Raw genomic sequence first — 18,871 nt, 5'->3', positions numbered from 1 at the left:
CGGGATCTGGATACCCATGTTGGCTCCCACATGTTCCACGATGATCTCATCGGATGAACCACGATGTCGAGGATTCAATCAATCCCGTATTCAATTCCCTTTGTCCAGCGGTATTGTACTTGCCCGAGATTCGATCGTCGGTATCTTGATACCTTGTTCAATCTCGTTACCGGCAAGTCTCTTTACTCATTCCATAACACATCATCCCGTGATCAACTCCTTGGTCACATTGTGCACATTATGATGATGTCCTACCGAATGGGCCCAGAGATACCTCTCCGTTTACACGGAGTGACAAATCCCAGTCTCGATTCGTGCCAACCCAACAGACACTTTCGGAGATACCTATAGTGTACCTTTATAGCCACCCAGTTACGTTGTGACGTTTGGCACACCCAAAGCACTCTTACGGTATCCAGGAGTTGCACAATCTCATGGTCTAAGGAAATGATACTTGACATTAGAAAAGCTTTAGCATACGAACTACACGATCTTTGTGCTAGGCTTAGGATTGGGTCTTGTCCATCACATCATTCTCCTAATGATGTGATCCCGTTATCAACGACATCCAATGTCCATGGTCAGGAAACCGTAACCATCTATTGATCAACGAGCTAGTTAACTAGAGGCTTACTAGGGACATGGTGTTGTCTATGTATCCACACATGTATCTGAGTTTCCTATCAATACAATTCTAGCATGGATAATAAACGATTATCGTGAACAAGGAAATATAATAATAACCAATTTATTATTGCCTCTAGGGCATATTTCCAACAGCCATGACTACAGATATTTGAGAAAGCAGATTCGGCTAAGTGTTGAGACAAACAAGTTTTCTAACTGCTTGATATTATTCCAGATCAAATGGCTATTCAAAATGGAAAAAATTCTAGACCTAAAAGTCTAGCGCAAATGAGTTTGTGAGCCCTAATGAGGCCTTTATACTGGGAAAAGGGATCTACTAGTATCAAGAGTAAGCACAAAACAACTACCGCACAAGCATATATCTCTTTTTGGATCAAGAAGAGGCTGTAGGGGAAGAACTACGAAGAAACTGCAATGAACTGCGAAGAACATGCAGAAACCTAGAAAGCCCTAATGCAGATCTGATGAGCAAGAAGGGAAACGCTTACAGCCACAGATCTTCCGCGAAGAGTCGCCGCCGTTCTCTCGACTGATTTCGGTCGATGCAGCGGCCAAAGTCGACGGAGGTGAGGTGCTCTCTGACGGTGGCGGAGCTCGAGCAGCAGCGGGGGTTGCGAGAGGAAGAAGACGAAGAAGAGAGAAGAATGAGAAAGACCGGGGCATGCCTATTTATAAGGGGATAAGCGAACAGGCGGGCGCAAAAATCGAGGAAGACTCGAATAATGATTATCCAACTAAACGGACGCCTCGATTCTCGGAAGGCATTAAAGAATAAAGATCCGTTGAGATATGATGTCATAATAGTTTTTCGTGTTTTCAAGAAATGACGTCATGGCGGGTTACAAAAATCTCTACGAAGAAAGGAAAATGGATCTTGTCTAAGTATTGAAGATTGACAAAGAACAATGTTCAGAGTCAACCTGGGGCCTAATGTTGGGGATATAGCTACCAGGTATGACCCGCCGAGGAGGGGCCGGGTCAGCCCTAATGGCGGGTCACAAAGAAAGCCCAGTAAAGATTCAAGGCGGTAGTTTATTAAGGCTTATAGAAGGCCTAAGCCCAGAGGCGGCTTAAGGCCCAATATTGTAAACCGCCGCATGTAAGGAAAGACTTGTAAGGAAAGGCATATAAAAGAAGTCACCGAGCCGGACATGCTTTATGAGCCGGCCGGGACTCCGTAGGCCGCCAAGCATCAACCCATGTATATAAGGGGATGACCCGGTGGCGGCTTAGGGCAAGAAACAAGAGATCGATAGCCAAGCCGGCGGATTAGCCTCTTGGTGATCGAAACCTCAGTAATTACAAACACAACTAGACGTAGGCTTTTACCTTCATCGTAAGGGGCCGAACTAGTATAAAACCTCTCGCGTTCCTTGTCCCGATTAACCCCTTTAAGCTTCCTAGTTGCGATGGCCCTACGACTAAGTCCTTTTGCTAGGACATCTGCCATGACAATTCCACGACAGAATGTGAACAAAAAGATGTTATCACCGAGACTCTTACAGTCAACTCCCCGCATCGGCCACCAAGCTTGTCCCAACGCTGCAACAATTCCGTCCGCAAACGCTGGCTTCTCGGAGAGTAGTTTGCCGAGTGCTTGTGGTTCCAGCACTCCTCCATTTCCTCCTCCATCCAATCTCGACTCTTTTCTTCTTCGCCCCCGACAACTTGAGTTTCTTCATCAGCCCCTCTACCTTGTCCATGCACGCCATCTTCCTTCTTACCCCCAATCACCTGTCTAGTGAGGAACAAGTGTATTACGACTGTACGCCTCTAGATCGTACAAAAGGTTTATGTGAATTTTGAATTTGCTAAACAAAAGGTTTATGGTGACTAGGGTTTGTTGGATGTGGAGTCTAAAACCAACGGAACTAGCGAATGTGTCTTCAACCTTTAGAACCCACACAATCACGAGGACGACAGTTGGCGCAGCTAGGAACACCAATCTCCAGCGGCAGTTGAATCTCCGACGAAGAAATCCTAGGGCGCGGACATAGTTGCCTAAGAAATCGCCACAGAACCAACCGCCACGCAAGGGGCGAAAACAAAACTGCTTAGGTTGTGTCACTTCGAGAGAAGAAGGGAGGGATTGCTAGTTGTCTAGTCTCCTACTTGGCTCCTCCAAGTTAGAGAATTCACATTGGTATGAGATATGTGGGTCCACGCTGCTGGGTAGTAAAATGAGAATCTGACTGATGCCCGAATGAAATGAGCTAGCTGATGAATATAGTATAGACACTAAAAAAAAAACCTAATCCACCAGCCTGCTTTTCTCGCCCCGAGCGCGGCCTGCGCCTCCTCACCCAGCTCCGCCGCCGGCGCCACCCGCCATCGACCTCCCCCCTCCCCTGCTCCCCTGCAGCAACCCGCCTCTCTTCACCTAGCGCCGCCACCCGTCGCCGGCCTCCCCCTCCCCCGCCCCCCCTGCAGCAACCCCGCCTCTCCTCACCCAGCGCCGCCGCCCATCGCCGGCCTCCCCCTCTCCAGCAACCCCCCACCCCACCACCAGCTCATCCCGCCTCTCCCCTACTCTTCAGAAACCCCTCCACCAGCTCATCACGCCTCTCCTCACCCCCTGCAGCTACTGCCACCCGGCGCCGCCTCGCCGCGCCCTGCATCTCTCCGCACCGTCCATCTCACGGCGCTCTTCGTCTCGCCGCTCCCCTAATGCCCTGCATCCGCCTCGGTGCTCCCTGTCCACCTGAAGCTCACCTCTGCATCCCCTCCTGAAGTTTGCTTTTCCCATGGTGAGTGAAACAAGTTTTTTTTACAAGATTGCTTGAATTATCTTCCGACTGATGCCAGAGCTAAATAATGTGCCACATCTCATTTTTTTCTCTCTGGAAATGATATGAAGCATATATAGTTAGGTAGATAGATTCTCATGGTGAAAGGTACATGGCGAAGCTTATGCCACTACATACTGCCTGTTATTTTGCACTATTCTTAATTAGAGTATTTGTTCCTATGAAGGAAAAAAAGAAGATGCTGTAGAAAATGACATGATTGCAGTCAAGAATTAGTAGTCAGGAGTCATCTGCAATTAGAACTAACTGGCTAGTGATCCGCTTTTAGAAGATGTCCCTTTTTGTTCATAATAGATTTTAATCTTTTTGGAAACTTGGTGGCGTTTGTACTATTGACCAGCATTGCTGACTCGTATGCACTTTCACACATTGCTGAGTTGTATGCAATTTCACCCTTTAGGTCTAACTAAGGCAAGAAGAGAAGTTGTGCACCAAACTTTGCAGTGAGATAAAATTGCAGCTGAACAAGTATGGGCATGCCAACCATTATAGTGGGACACGCATGCAAGGCGCAACTGGATTGCCAAAACCGACTTAAACAGACTTATAGCCCTAGGTAAAATGACTCTTTTTTCGCTCGCCGTCTCTTCCTCCTCCCCTCCCTCTTCCTCTCCAATCTCCAGAGCCTAGACTCTTCACACAGTACACGCATACGCACTGCACACCAAACTACCGCTAATTCTTACCCTCTCATCTCCTCGATCCGATCTGACCCCCTGTAATCCCAAATTAAGCCGCACAGTACAGTTACCAATTCCCCTCGGCTCCGTTCCGCGAGCAAAGCCTCACAAATTTGCTGCTTCTGATTGATCGCATGGTCGGGTAGGGTTTGGGTTGTAGCGTCGGGTTGGACTAGTGTTGTCCCGAGGATTGGTTCGGGTTTTTCTGAGTTTAGTGTACTCCGCATGCGGCGGATTGGACGAGGCGGGACAGCTGGTCAGGCTTGGACCTATGGGCAGCACCGGTGAGCCCGATCGGAAGCGGCGGCTCTCTGACTCCTTTGTATCTCCCGCCAAGCGCCCAGCGCTTCCGCCTTCCTCCGACGACAAGAAGGTATACGCCTCATTTGAAGTCTCTAAGTAGTTCACTATTGTTAAGGTAGGCAACTGTGTGTTGACTTGTTACTTCAACTGTTTTGATCGTGCATAAGGTAGTCCAGGTCAACGACCTTGCTAGGCAGTGGTGGATCTAGAATCTTGCCAATGTGAGGGCAAGGATGGGATATCATGGTTGAACGGCACAAAAATGGGCATAAATGTATATAAATATGCACTAGTAAAAGTAAATTTGCAAAAAAAAATTGTGGGGGGCATGGCCCCCACCACCCACCCCTAGATCCGCCACTGTTGCCAGGGTAGTTCATGAATCTATAGGAGCTTCTGAAATCTCAATAACAGTTATTACGTCACAAAGAGTCATTTTACCTAGGGCTACATGTCTGTTTAAGCCGGTTTTTGGCAATCCAGTTGCGCCTTGCATGCGTGTCCCACTAGCGGTTTGCATGTCCATACTTTTTCAGCCGCAGTTTTACCTCACTGTAAGGTTTGATGCGCAACTTCTTTTCTTGCCTTAGTTAGACCTAATTGTCTCGCTGTTAGATATACACCTCATTTAGAGTCTTTAGGCAGTCCGCTATTGTTCACGACGAGAAGGTACACTCCTCATTTCAAGTTGTCAAGTAGTTCACGCTTGCTTGCAGTAGGCTGGTTTGTAAAGGCTTGCTACTTCAATTTTATTTGTATCCTTTATTAGGTAGCTGAGTTCAGCGACATTGCCAGGTTAGTTCAGGAGCTTCTCAGATCGTAATATAAGTTCTTTTACCTGGCATATCCGATTTTACCGGATTGGTCAGCCTGCTTGCGTGCAGGATTTACCTTGGAGTGTTGCATGTGCAGCGTACTGACATACGCATGAATGGTTGTCAAATCCGCATTTGTCCAGTCATAACTTTATCTAACTGCAAAGTGTACTGTACAACTTTACATGTTGTCTCCCTTAGTTAGACCTAAAAAGTCTTGCTGAAATTGTTCAGGGCATGATTGGTGTTATATAGTAAAAGCCGTGTCGCCAGGACATTAGGTAGCTGGGGTCAGCGACATTGCCAGGTTAGTTCAGGAGCTTCTCAGATCGCAATATAAGTTATTTTACCTTGGGCATATCTGGTTTTACTGGATTAGCCAGCCTGCTTGCATTCAGGGTTTACCTTGGAGCGTTGCATGGGCAGCCTACTGACATATGCATGAACAGTTGTCAAATCTGCATTTGTCAATCGTAACTTTATCTCACTGCAAAGTGTACTGTGCAACTTTACATGTTGCCTCCCTTAGTTAGACCTAAAAAGTCCTGCTGAAATTGTTCAACACATGGTTGGTGTTATATATATGGTAAAAGCCGTGTCGCCATGGAAGCAAATCTAGCATGCATTTAGAGAGACGATTGAGGATACAATAACATGTACCTTTGCAAAAAATTGGATATAAATTGCTATTTGGTGTATGTTGCGATGTTTAGACCACCGTGCATATGGATGCACAAAACAGATATATGATCATTAATGCACTTCTATTATTTGCCATACTTTCTTCTGCAGATTTTGTTCTTGCATCGTTCATTACAGCAGTATTGCCAAGCCGTGCTCATAAACCGGATTTCCTTTGTGCCTTTTCTACACTGCAATTTTCATTAATTATTCTCTATATTTCTATATTTGGTGTTAACTTGTAACTTTCTTCCTGGTTGGCAGCTTGATTTCGCTGTACTTAAATACAGAAACCAAAAGCTTTCAGAACAGCTAGCAGTCCATAAGTTTGAGTACCATGCCCTCGAGGGTAAATTTGACGATCTCAAGCAGAAACAGAAGGCTCACCATGAGACCCAAGATTTAGCTAACAAGTCTTGGGAGCATGTAAGCTAAAACCAACCTTGTTGTTACTGCAAAATACCACAAGGCTTCCTTTTCTTTACGGTAAATGCTATACTTGAACAGCTTGTGAGAGATTTGAAGGCTACTTCTGTTTGCAAAAGTGGATTTCAAAATCCTTCTTGCAGTGCAGGTCCTAGCAACGTGTCTACAGGTATGACTTTCTTCTTACCTGAATTGATTTGATTGTCAGCTAATAATTATTTTTTTCTTCATGTATAAAAAGTTGTAATGGAAGCAGTGTATGTGTCTTCTCCACTCTTGTTAGGATCTGCATGAAGTTTTTTTTTTGCAATCTATGAAGCTTGCACTTTATTGTATTTGATTTATGTTGGTGGTTGTGAAATATCCTAAACTTAGATATTGTGCCAAATATTACAAGATTTAGTTTCTAATTTCTTATTCAGATGGCGCATGCATCCCAAAAGACAAGGACTTCCTTAGCAGACTTGTTGAGACAGGTGCCACAGAAAGTTCAGGTTGCCATTTGGAAAACCATGTACACTCGTCAACTACTGATGTGCTGCAGAATATATTGTTCTCATCAAATGATTCATGGCATGCAAATAAGAAGTCGCTGTTAGATCTCTTTGCGGCATTACCTGAAAATGGTTTGTTCTTCACATTTCCTTGGTAATATTTATTTATTAATTACAGCTAAAGGACTGAAAATTCCATACCCCTTTGGTAACATTACCTTTCTTTGTTTCTTCACTGCAGAGCGTAGTAGGGAACTGCGAACTACTGGTACTGAGCTGTCACTACAGCTTAATGATGCCATACAAGAACTTAGTGATCTCCACTTGAAACACAGGCGGTTAACAGAGAAGCACCACGAAGAGAGATTTTTAAACGCTCGAAGCAAAGCTGAACAGAAACGCCTTAAAGGTATCTTTGCTTAAACACGAGATGCTTTACGTACATAGATATGGCTACATACGACAGATTGTTAATGTCTTATTATATATATTATTTTGACATCTTTCATACCTGCCAATACCCTTCTGATATGCCGCTGCATCATGCTTTCCACCAAATCTATCAATATCTAACCACCCGCTCTCCTTAAATCCCTTCCCACCGACAATCCCTCGACGTGTTCCTACCACCATAACGTTCTTCACCTGTCTGCTGTTCTTGCCTCACGTAGTTGCTACCGCTTCCTACCTCTGGTCAGACATTGACATAGGAAGGTTTAGAGAGGATGAATGGAGATGAGAGGGACGAGAGGGGTCGAGAGAGGATATATAATAGACAGGAGAGAGTTGGAGAGAGATCAGAAGGAATGGAGAGATCTCAGCTGGATTGGGACAAAGAGGCGACTGGAAAAGAGGTCTGGATATGCGAGAGAGGCAGAGCCGGGGGTTCCCTCACTGGAAGCACACTGCATGCTGGACTGAGCCAGGATGAGATGTACTGGCTAGGTAGGAATGTTTATTTTGTTCTGCTAAGATTTCTGTACTTATGCAACAATAATACGCTGATCCTTGTTTTTGAGGATTATCGGATCACTTCAACCGTATTGCATACTAGACCAACCTAGTCACACAGTGGCCCTTCAGACTGATAAGACGTGAGGAACTATTTAGACAATGTTTGCACAGTATATATGTTCCTATGATGTTATTTGCAACTAGTGTTAAGGATCGTCAAATCGACTTGACTGAGATGTTTTTAACTTTTCAAGAGGAGTTGGCAAGTGCTGTTGCTGAGTTGGAAGAAAGCAACCACAAATTGGCAGTCCTCAAAGCACAGGGAGACCCTACACATGGTACTCCAATCTTATTTCCAACTTTAGGAAATAAAAGCTTGCCTGAGGATAATGTCAGAGACAAACAAAAGGAATTGCAGGATCTAGAGGCATGTCACAAGGAGTTTATGGTAAATATTAAGTTTTTTTTTTACCTTCCAGTGTTGCCTATGTTTGCTCTGAACCTAATGTAGCTTGCTCTGTTATTTGGATCAGGATCTGATTTCACAACGTTTGGTGGAAATAAGGAGACTTCATGAAGACAGAATTGAAATTTTGAACAAGTTGTCTACCTTCCAGGTTTGCACGCGGCTTGTTTAGGTGTGCCAATACCAAGTGAAGTAATGCTGTTCCACATTTTTTTAGTGTTGTTCCAGGGGTGATATGTAGTACTAGTATTTTCCACCCGTGCTTTGCTGCAGCTTTTTTGGATTTGCTTTCCTGCCAAGTACCAACACTAACGAAAGTAACCCTAGATTATCTGTAGTCTCCAGATGGTGACATACAGACGTTCAAAAAGAGATGTTTTTTTTACAAAATCTATATTTTTGTTTTTCCATCCTCTCAACTAAAAGATGCCTAATCAAGCATTGTTTAATTATTTTATCTGAGATTAATATTTTCTTTGAGTTTGATCTATTGGCTACTATTTCAATGATAACATGGCTTAATTGAGATTCCACGTTGGAGTCAATCTTAGAGTAAAGAAAGATGTGTTTCATAAAATATTCTTGCAAGCCTCACCTTCGTAATTTATTATTTATGACCAGAACACTTTGATGGATTTTAAGAGCATTTCTTCTTCAAAAGCTTTCCAAGTTCTGAAGGATCAACTCCAAAAGTCACAAGCAGAGTTGGACCACTGCCGAACACTATTAGAGAAATTACAGGTAGTCACTGCTCAGCATAATTTACATGTCATGTAGCAAAGAGCCTCAGCTATGTAATGTTTGGCTAAGCTTCTACTTGCCTTTTCAGGTCAATAAGGATAAAATGATATGGCAAGAAAGGGAAGTTAATGTAAAAGTTGATCTGTCTGGAATTCCTCATAGGGTATCTCTGAATTGTGAGTCAAGCATTGCAGTTTTAGAACAGAATCGGCAGAAAGTAGTTGATGAAAAGAATATGCTTGCGCTGAAACTTGAAGAATCTTCGAGAGAACCTGGTATGATGATTCTTATTTGACTTTGCTAACAGCATTGAGTTATTCTCTTCTGGCCATATCCAAATATAAATAAGTAAACACTTTCAATGTTCAGGTCGGAACCAAATCATATCAGAATTTAAAGCGCTGGTGTCATCACTGCCAGGAGAAATGGGTGCCATGCAAACTGAATTATCCAAGTACAAGGATGATGCTTCAGAATTGCATTCTTTGCGAGCCGAAGTTCACTCTGTTTCTGATATTCTGGCTAGAAAGGTAAATTTCTTTTTACGAGCTTGTTGAAGAAGTTTATGAGTGTTTTGTGACTGTTTCAGTTAAATTCAAGCTATTCATTTTGTGCTTTACAGGAGCACACTATCAACGAATCATTATGTAGATCTGCTCATGCTGGATCTGAGATAAGGGATCTACGATCCAGGGTACCGATACTAAAAAATTGCTGATTTAACTAGATTTTTTTTTGGATTCCATTGTCTTCACCAGCCATCAGGAAATGGCTTGTTTTAGTTAGTTTCTTTAATTTCCGTTCATGTTGTTTTTATGAATTCTTGAACCATTGAATTCACATGCTGTGTAGATTTGTGAACTAAGGCAAACGAATTGCGAGTTGAAGCTCTTTGTGGAAATGTATAAACGCGATTCTACTGATTCAAGGTGGTTTTATTACAGCAGAAATCTTTCATGAAACTACTTCTAAAATTTATCGTGTTCCACTATGTTTGTTCTCCTATTTAGTCTAGAGACCAGATCATCCGAAAAAATGTATTGAGCTTTTAAACGTTGTTTATTACTCACTCCGTAAAGAAATATAAGAGTGTTTAGATTACTACTTTAGTGATCTAAACACTCTTATATTTCTTTACAGAGGGAGTACGTACCAAATTCAGTTGTCCTACTAAAACAAACTTCTACTGTTCTGATGTCCACCCCTTATTGTTTTGTGACAGAGATTTGCTGGAGTCCAAAGATAGAGAATATTGTGAATGGGCTCATGTCCATAGCCTCAAATCTTCTCTTGATGAGAGTAGGCTAGAACGGCGTGTTAAGGCAGCCATTGAAGCTGAAGCAATGTCTCAGCAGAGACTAGCAAGTGGTGAAGCTGAGATTGCTGAATTAAGGGGGAAGATGGAGAGTGCCAGAAGGTACATTTTATTTATACTTATCCGATGTAGTTTCTCTACTGGATATTTGGAATCTCTACACTTTGCTGTGATATGACATCACATGTGTTGAAGTAGGCAGAAGCTGGATACGTCATCTATTTTTACTGGTGAAAAAGGTGCTTACTGGTGAATTTCCTGTGCGTTACAGGGATATTGGTAGTTTATCTGAATTATTGAAATCAAAACATGAAGAAGGTGAAGCGTACCTGTCAGAGATTGAGGTATGTTTCATCTCTACATCTTCGTAAAAATACAGAAAATCAGCATTCTAAAAATGCTTATTTTTGACGTTTCAGAGTATTGGGCAAGCATATGAAGATATACAAACACAAAATCAACAATTGCTACAGCAAATTATTGAGAGAGATGACCACAATACAAAGGTAATTTTATGGACTCAGTTGCTGTTCTGTGTTCATGTTGATGTATCCTTGTCTTCAACATTAATTAGTGTAATCTTAAACCACCCACTTATGTTCACGATGACTTTGGTTTCACTTAAAGCTTGTTTTTTACTTCAGTTCCCATAACTACATGCCAACAGTAACTTAAATATGCAACTAGAAGGTTTAGATTGCCACCATGATCTTATCCAGGTTTTCATGTCGGTAATGGTAATTTTGTCATGATACCCACCAGAGCATTATAATCTCCTGACATCAGATTAACAAAAAAGTAGAGCTGGAGCATCATATTTTTCTTTTGAGCATGGCGGATTAAACCCCTGGTTTATTTGTTGAAACCAGACATATTGGTACTAAACTTCAACAGAATTCTGTTTTGAGCATGGATAATTACTCAAATTGTGCTCTACATGCCAGATGATTTGTAACACAAATTAGCAGACTTTCAAGACACATAACCAAATAGCAGGCTTCAAGTTCCCTTCTGCGAGTATCAACTTAGGCTTGATTTCATGAGCACGCACGACCACTTACAAGCTGAATACAAGCTCGCTGGCCCAGTCCGCTAACTCCTTTGTGTTTACAAAACTGGACTAACCAAACCTTTTGTTTTGGTTCAGCATGGTTTTTTCTGGTTTGGTTTTTCGGTTTGGTATAGATATGCACCGCCCCAATGCCAGCCATGTGGACCCTGTGTGTGGCAGAATTAGTGTGGCATCCTTCCTCTTTGCTTTCTGAACCAGGACAACACAATAAACATCTTGTATCCTCGTCAATTCCTCGAGGCCATTGACCCCGCCCTAACCAAAGCTGTCAGCATCACTACTTGAGTTGATGCCTTGCCGTGAATCACCATGCTCACCTTCCTTCTGCTTGAAAATTTAGGACATTGCCTGCCTCTCCATCTGTGTAGCCTACCCTTCTCCATGCCGCTTCCTTCTGATCTGCAGCAGCTGTAAGGGAGAAGACGCGCTAGGATGGCATCCAAAGCATTCCCATACTGCTTGGAGAGGAAGGCAGACAAGAAAGAGAAGAGGATAGAGGAGGGAGGAAGATGGGAGAAAAGAGGAGATGCAAACGATATATATACTTTGAGCCAATAACCAGTGGCACCCAGACAGTTCCAGGCCACTTCGGCAGTGGGTTTTGATCCAGACTGAGATAAATCTAGGTGGCTGGAGAAATAAAAGGCAAGATGAGGGGGTTGACTGAGACAAGGCCGTGAGTCCAAGTCTCCAATACAATTGGCTATTTTCTATATCTATTTCTAAGGAACTGATCCTTCCTGTGCCAATCGTCTTTTATGGAAGTAACATGCCAATGCTGCGACTGTGGGATTAGTGCTGATCTCTTGTTGATGTGACAAACTGGTATGGTAATACTCCCTCCGTTCCGGTTTACTTGTCGTGGTTTTAGTTCAAATTTGAACTAAAACCACGACGAGTAAATCGGAACGGAGGGAGTAGATGGATAACACAAGCAAAGGTCAATGATGACTCTTGATTTGGTCGTGCAGGGAGCAGAAACTGGCATACTTTGCGCAAAAGCACAAGAATCTGTTCCATTTTCTTTGGCAACATCATCTTCCATGTCATTTTGTTGCCAGCTAGTCAGTTCGACTATTCTGCAACATACTATTTTATCACTTTATTTTTACTGACTGGTATGATGGTCTTTGCTTGAATAGTCGAACTGGCATGATGGTCTGTCTAAATGGTGAACACATGCTCAAGTTGGATGGAGCAATATCTTGAAAATAAGTAATGTTTTTGTTGTAGTCAGTCTGCCTACATTCCCAACTTCTGTTCAGCAACAAATGACAGCTACGGTTATACAACAGAGAGAAGGTGTGGTGCTACTGCTACATACTGAAGTTGTGTAGAAAACTTCAAATTATTAATGTGTGCGCATATTTGGCTGATTAATCAGCATAGCTTTCACAAGAAAAACCGACCATGGTCATTCTAGAGTCATGTTTATCTTTATTTGTCGGAGATAGAAATATAAGAATCTTTTTGAACAGTGACCTGTACTGCACCATCTTATGTTTACATGGTACTACAGATCTTTATGGAAGGCGTTAAGGTGAAACAGGCACAGGATACTTTGCATTTAGGGGTATGCAACCTGAACAGGAATTTACGGCAGGCAAAGAGCTTGATGAATCTCTACAAAGATAAAGTTGCCCAGTTAGACGACAAGGTAAATTTTAAGGCATAAAAGGGAGAACATCATATTTTAGGGAGTGCTGAACGCATGTTTTTCCTTGCCCATTTGCAGTTAAAAGTTTGGTCAGAGCAGATAGGGAGACTTTCAGAGGATGGACGGCGACATTCTGTATCTTCAGGCAATGCTCAACGAAAGCTGGTGGATCTACAGGGAGAGGCTCAACAATTGAGACCGTCAATGGATGAAGTACAAGCCAAGGTTGGGAGGAATCGACTAGAAGTTGCTGGGTTGCTTGTAGAACTAGAGAAGGATAGGTAATTGTTTACAGAGATTTATTCTCTCCATACTCCATGTGACTTCCAAGTTTCTTCGTGTCACAAGTTGAATGATGTTTTCCAGGTTTAGTAAGAGGAGAATTGAGGATGACTTGGAATCGATGTCAAGGAAAGCTAGTTCTCTTAGAGTGAAGACAGAAGCCTCGTCGTTGTTGGAAAAGGTTCATCAGGAGGTCAATGAGTACAGGGGAATATTGAAGTGCGGTGTCTGCCGCGACCGACAGAAAGAGGTGAATAGTGCTGCCTTCATTCCTACTCCCTCCGTTCCAAATTACTCATCGCATAAATGAATGTATCTAGAACTAAAATACATCTAGATGCATCCATACCCGCGACAAGTAATTCGGAACGGAGGGAGTATAACCTTGGCCACCATATCAAATCTGACAACTCGTTCTTCGGTGCCGTTTAGGTCGTGATCACCAAGTGCTACCATCTTTTCTGCAATGACTGTATACAGAAGTTGCTTCGAAACCGCCAGCGAAGATGTCCTTCCTGTGGATTAAGCTTTGGGGCCAATGATGTGAAGCCGATTTATATATGATGCTGCAGTGGGGTCATCTAGGACAAGTTACTGAAGTGCCGCTTGCTTGGTTCAGTGGAAAATGTAGCTTATCTTGCCAAATTTATGCAAAGAGGACCCATAGCATACTTTAGGTTGCAGGCACAATGCCCGTGGCTTGTGCTATGCCAGTGTGGCTTGCCGCTCCTTTGTAAAGCTTGTAATTTTCTTGTTGATGAAATAGCTGGTAGTCTTAGTTTGCATATACATTTTATTATTCTACTATTTGACATGTCAAGGAAAGGGGGTTAATGCAAAAATATACTCCCTCCGTTCCATATCAGTTTGTACTATATCAGAGGCAACTAATATGGAATAGAGGGAGTACCATATATTGCATGCTTGGAAAATCTAAGGCGCATATGTGTGCACCTTTCGCTACCCGTGCCGCGGCATCCCTCCCGGTGGGATTTCCCCCTTTGCCCTGTTTGGTTAGCCCTGCCTTGGTTTGGACCGGGCCCGAAACTTGGTCGAACAACCTCTTCAATTTCTCAATTTCTGTCAGCATTACAAATCTGGCCGGGTTTACACCTCGCATATTCCCTCCCAAACCATCGGGTTCCACCGGGGTAAAATCCTCTCCCCTACATCTTGTGAATTCTACCTGAATGTTGTGCCAAAAGAAAAAACCAAGGCACTTCTCCTAACCCTCTTGCTCGTGAATATGAGGCAGCGGTGGCTCAGGTGGGAGGGGTGGAGGCAGCGCAACGGTTCGGAGAAGATGGCGGCAGCGTGCTTCCTTGCTTTCTCCTCCCTTGGACGTGTTCAGGGTTTTCCTTGTTTTCTCCTCCCTCAGATGTGTTCATCGTCAGGAATTTCTATGGTTTTTGATGCAGATATCAACACATGATTTTCTCTTTGCTGAGAGCAGAGATTTAATTTGTTGTTGCGGAGAGCGCAAAGTTTTAATTTGTTTCTGCAGATAGCAGTTTTACTCTTATGAAAATTATAGTGTAACAGTCAGCCTAAGCCTAAACCTAGCTGTGTTGGAGATGCCTTGTTGTTCTGGGCCTAAAAGCAGCAAAAAATCTTCTATATCTAAATAGCTAGCACCCATTAACCTTCCATTTCTCTCAACATGTAAGCATTCAGCATGCACATGCATGAGAAAATGTCCACCACAACAGTTAGATAAATGTTTCTATTAGTTTTGGGTTTTGATGTTGTCTCTGATAATAACCATTTTTGGTTGTTTAGCAGTCAAATTGTAGATTTGCTGTCGCTGTTTAAACTTTTAAACTAAACATTTGCATTTTGTAGTTAGTACAAGGTTTTGTTCTGTGAAAAATGCTTTACTAATATATTTGTGCTTCTGCAGGAGACTCAATCTATACCTCCGTTTCGAGAGAAAAATAGCCTGAGAGGCAAATCTATGAAACACTATACTCTTACAACAGGTTATGCATGTGCAAAGGTAATTGCTCCTACCATCATGTTTAACATAAAACTGTATTAATTACTTCTGGATTTTGTTCACTTCTGTAACTTTTAATATTTCACATTAATGTTACACTCCCATCATGTTTAACATAAAACTGTATTAATTACTTATAGTATGACTGTATGAGACCCATTATGAGTTGTCTTATTACAGGGGTCTCTGTTCGAACGCAAGCCAGAGAATGCCTCTGCCACCATTAACTCCTTCACAGGGTTGGTTGCATAATTCCAATTGCTAGATATTTGTTGGCTCTTCGTCACTCTTAATTCCCTACCATCTTTGGTGGTTCCTGAAGCCTTTCTATCTCATGCTATTATTGGCATTTTTTGAGTTTGTACAAATATTTTCACAACTCTAGGAAATCTCGATGCCAAAAGAGCTGTTAGTCAGTTCTTATGCAATCGCCCATTTGCCTGATGACAACTTTTGAGTGCATGTAGCACCTGCCTGATCAGAAGAAACCATTCGTGAAAGAAGAACTCCAAAAGCTTGCCGCTGAATGGCCAACAAAGGTGATGAAAAGGCAGAAGAAAGATGACATGAAGAGGAAGGTGAGATTGATATAGACGATCTTTGGTTCCATTGTAGTCTGTAGCTCCTGGCAGGATTATTTTCACCTCGCGACTCTAGTCACTAGCTTATATACTCCAGCCTATATGTTCCCACACCGTTCTTCTAGTACGAAAGATCACTGGGTACCTGAAAAATACATTGATATCTGCATCCGACTAGTAACAAAATCCCTACATATTCCATGCAATGTAGGAAGCTTTGACCCCTCAGCCTGAAGCAGTGTACGAGAAGGAACACCGCTGCTGGATTGCTCGGCGCCAGTTATAAATCTTGCAAAGTTTGTTGCACTTTGCCATTTCTCATGTGTAATCCCAATCTACCATTTATTTTTTTTGCATTTGCAATTGGCCTCGAAAAATACCACTCTAATTGATCTGGCTGCTGAAGGAAGAAGATGGAGATATATCGTTATCCATGGAGAAGCTTAGAGAAATTTAAAACATTCAAGGCTGTCAGTGGTATTGGCATTCTCAAAATGTTTTCAGCTAGTACAAGAATAACAGGTGCAGGTTGTTGTGTTAATCATGCCGCTAACTCTCTCCTGTGTCAATCTAGTTGTAACGATTGTCTTGGGCTCTTGACATTGATATTTCTCTCGTGTTGCTCTTCCTGTAGGATCAAAGTTATCGACAAAGGGGGTGAATGAGAGATTTTAACAAATTCTTCAAAAATATGAAATACTTAGGTATACTGAAAAATAATGATGGCTATAAAGCAGTTCTGAGGAATTTTAGTCGTACGTGAAATAGAGAAACTTAGAGGCATGCAACAAAACTACCAAGTACGAATCAAAACGGTAGAATAGGAGTTGTGCATTTTGAATATCCAATTCTTCATACCGAAGAATAGAGGCAAAACGGTATGAATCATGCATCCACAAAAAGTAACAGGCCTGAACCATTTTAGGGCGATCCTTTTGTGCCATCGGATTTTCTTCACGAGGATTCCAGTTTGGTGACATTTTGTGCCGCGAATACTATATCTCGCTTACAGCGAGTATAGCAGCCATCTCGCCTGAAAAGTGCGGGCATATGGCCCCTTAGTGCAACTTGTTCGTGTCGCTATAGTTTGCTCTGCTCTAGTTTTTTAAGGATTTTTTTTACCTTTTCCTTTCTTTTTCATCTTTTTTTTTCACTCGTTTTCTTCCTTACTTTCATGGTTTTCACTGATTTTTTTTCTTTATTTCCTTTGGTTTTTTATTTCTTTCTTGGTTTTCTCCGGTTTTCTTGTTTTCTTTGTTTCTTTTTTTGTTTTCTTTGTTTTATTCTTTTTTTCCTTTTCTTTGTTTCATATTTTTTTCCTTTTTTAAACGCATATCTACATTTTTCTTACACCATGTACATTTTTCGTATACATCAAGAACATTATTTAAATACATGTTTAATAATTTTCTAAATACATGATTAATATTTTTTTAAATATATGTTTTGATGTCTATTGTTGTCAAATATATTGTTTTCATACACACTGCACAATTTTGGTATACATCTAAATATTTTTAATACACATGATTAACATTTTTAAAATATATGTTTTGATCTCTAATTTTTTTGTACACATTGTACATTTTTGGTATACATATGAAACGATATTTTTACACATTTTAACATTTTACAAATACATTATTAACATTTCGTTTTAATTATATGTTTTGATGCCTATTGCTTTCATACATATTTTACATATTTTGTATGTATTTTAAAAATATTTTTATACATATTTATCATTTTTCATATACATGATTACATTTTTAACTATAATTTTTATGTCTGCTTTTTTCGTACACATTGTAAATTTTTTGTATACAAACCAAACATTTTTATACACATTTTAACATTTTTCAAATACATTAATAACATTTTGTTTTCAAATATATGTTTTGATGCCAATTGTTTTCATACGCATTTTACATGTGTGGTATATTTCTAAAATATATTTTTATACATGTTTAACATATTTCATATACATGATTAACATTTTTCTAAATATAAGTTTCGATGTCTACTTTTTATATGCATCAGGAAAAAATATTAAACACGTTTAACATTTTTATTGAATTACATGAACATGTTGTACATAGTATAAACATATTTTAGATTTTTTTAAGTGGGTGAACATTTTTAAAATGACACAGACATTTTTTTAAAGCTATCAACATTTTTTAAGTTATGCTAGCAAAACAAATACACCCCATTAAGTTTTTTTGAGTTCTCCATTTTCCTTGAAGTAAGTATGATATTTTTCAGTTCAAAAATAAAAATAAAATTTTTAAAACGAGAAAAAGAAGAAAAAAAGAATGACAAGCAACTGTAGCGAACGAGCGAATGCAGCGAAGAGCTGATATGGTGGCCCACTATTACCTTTTTTCAGGCGATCACGTACCCGTTTTGTGCTGGCCATTTTGTTGTAAAAACAGGCCGGTAACAAATGGGCTAAGATGTGAGCCCATTTAGAATAGCACATCCGTAGCCTCAGTACTAAATCACCTCAAAAAAGAAAAAGGAAGAACAGTACTCTCTTGACTCTGAAGGTAGACTGTAGTATGTTCACATTAAAATTTAATGACTACACCTCACGTATCCCAAGGATTGGCCTCGCGCTGCCGTACTAAGCCCCGTTCGGATTCCCTCCCACTCCCCAACTCCGCTCCGGAGCGGAGTGGCATGCAGCTATAATCTGAGGAGTGGCTAGAATGGCGCTCCACGCGCTCCGCTCCGCAGTGGGGGAGTGGAGGGTTGCCGAACAGTGCCTAAACCTTTGTCTTAACATCATAACATAACATCATGCCAAACCAGACTTAGTGAAAGGCAACACTATCCTGGCAAGAAAGGCAATATGGCATATGTTGCATCGAAGAGACCTCAAAGCAGAACATTACTCTAGGTAGTTGCTGATATATATACCCATCTACTAGAAAGTAGAAAGCCAGCTGTT

At 41.4% G+C, this 18,871-nt stretch overlaps 1 protein-coding gene across 9 annotated transcripts; it reads left to right on the top strand.

Moving 5' to 3' along the window:
• The first annotated feature begins 2,911 nt into the window (after window positions 1-2,911).
• LOC125545321 (E3 ubiquitin-protein ligase BRE1-like 1) lies at window positions 2,912-16,381 on the top strand. 9 transcript variants are annotated; one of them, XM_048709221.1, is made up of 19 exons: window positions 2,912-3,395; window positions 6,199-6,360; window positions 6,442-6,529; window positions 6,783-6,986; window positions 7,096-7,263; window positions 8,063-8,256; window positions 8,342-8,425; window positions 8,896-9,015; window positions 9,104-9,290; window positions 9,385-9,545; window positions 9,638-9,709; window positions 9,868-9,944; window positions 10,238-10,432; window positions 10,602-10,674; window positions 10,750-10,836; window positions 12,922-13,059; window positions 13,138-13,340; window positions 13,426-13,591; window positions 13,774-14,155. In XM_048709221.1, exons 1-19 carry the CDS (start codon window positions 3,393-3,395, stop codon window positions 13,903-13,905), a joined length of 2,514 nt encoding a protein of 837 aa, XP_048565178.1. In that variant the 5' UTR covers window positions 2,912-3,392; the 3' UTR covers window positions 13,906-14,155. The 9 variants fall into 9 exon arrangements, 6 of the variants coding, with proteins under 6 accessions (XP_048565178.1, XP_048565179.1, XP_048565181.1 ...); XM_048709219.1 differs by lacking the exon at window positions 2,912-3,395 and adding an exon at window positions 4,028-4,508; XR_007299992.1 differs by lacking the exons at window positions 2,912-3,395; window positions 12,922-13,059; window positions 13,138-13,340; window positions 13,426-13,591; window positions 13,774-14,155 and adding exons at window positions 4,021-4,508; window positions 15,242-15,337; window positions 15,518-15,915; window positions 16,130-16,381.
• The last annotated feature ends 2,490 nt before the right edge of the window (window positions 16,382-18,871 follow it).

This window comes from Triticum urartu, chromosome 3, assembly GCF_003073215.2.
Source record: "Triticum urartu cultivar G1812 chromosome 3, Tu2.1, whole genome shotgun sequence".
Classification (NCBI taxonomy): domain Eukaryota; kingdom Viridiplantae; phylum Streptophyta; class Magnoliopsida; order Poales; family Poaceae; genus Triticum; species Triticum urartu.
The sequence above is the reverse complement of the archived record's forward strand: the minus strand, read 5'-3'. Positions and strand labels throughout refer to the sequence as shown.

Coding starts and splice junctions, on each gene's coding strand:
- LOC125545321 (XM_048709219.1), top strand. CDS start 4,407: ATGGGCAGCACCGGTGAGCCCGATCGGAAGCGGCGGCTCTCTGACTCC. Junction 6,987..7,095: donor TGCGGCATTACCTGAAAATG/GTTTGTTCTTCA, acceptor TCTTCACTGCAG/AGCGTAGTAGGGAACTGCGA. Junction 10,675..10,749: donor CGTACCTGTCAGAGATTGAG/GTATGTTTCATC, acceptor TTGACGTTTCAG/AGTATTGGGCAAGCATATGA.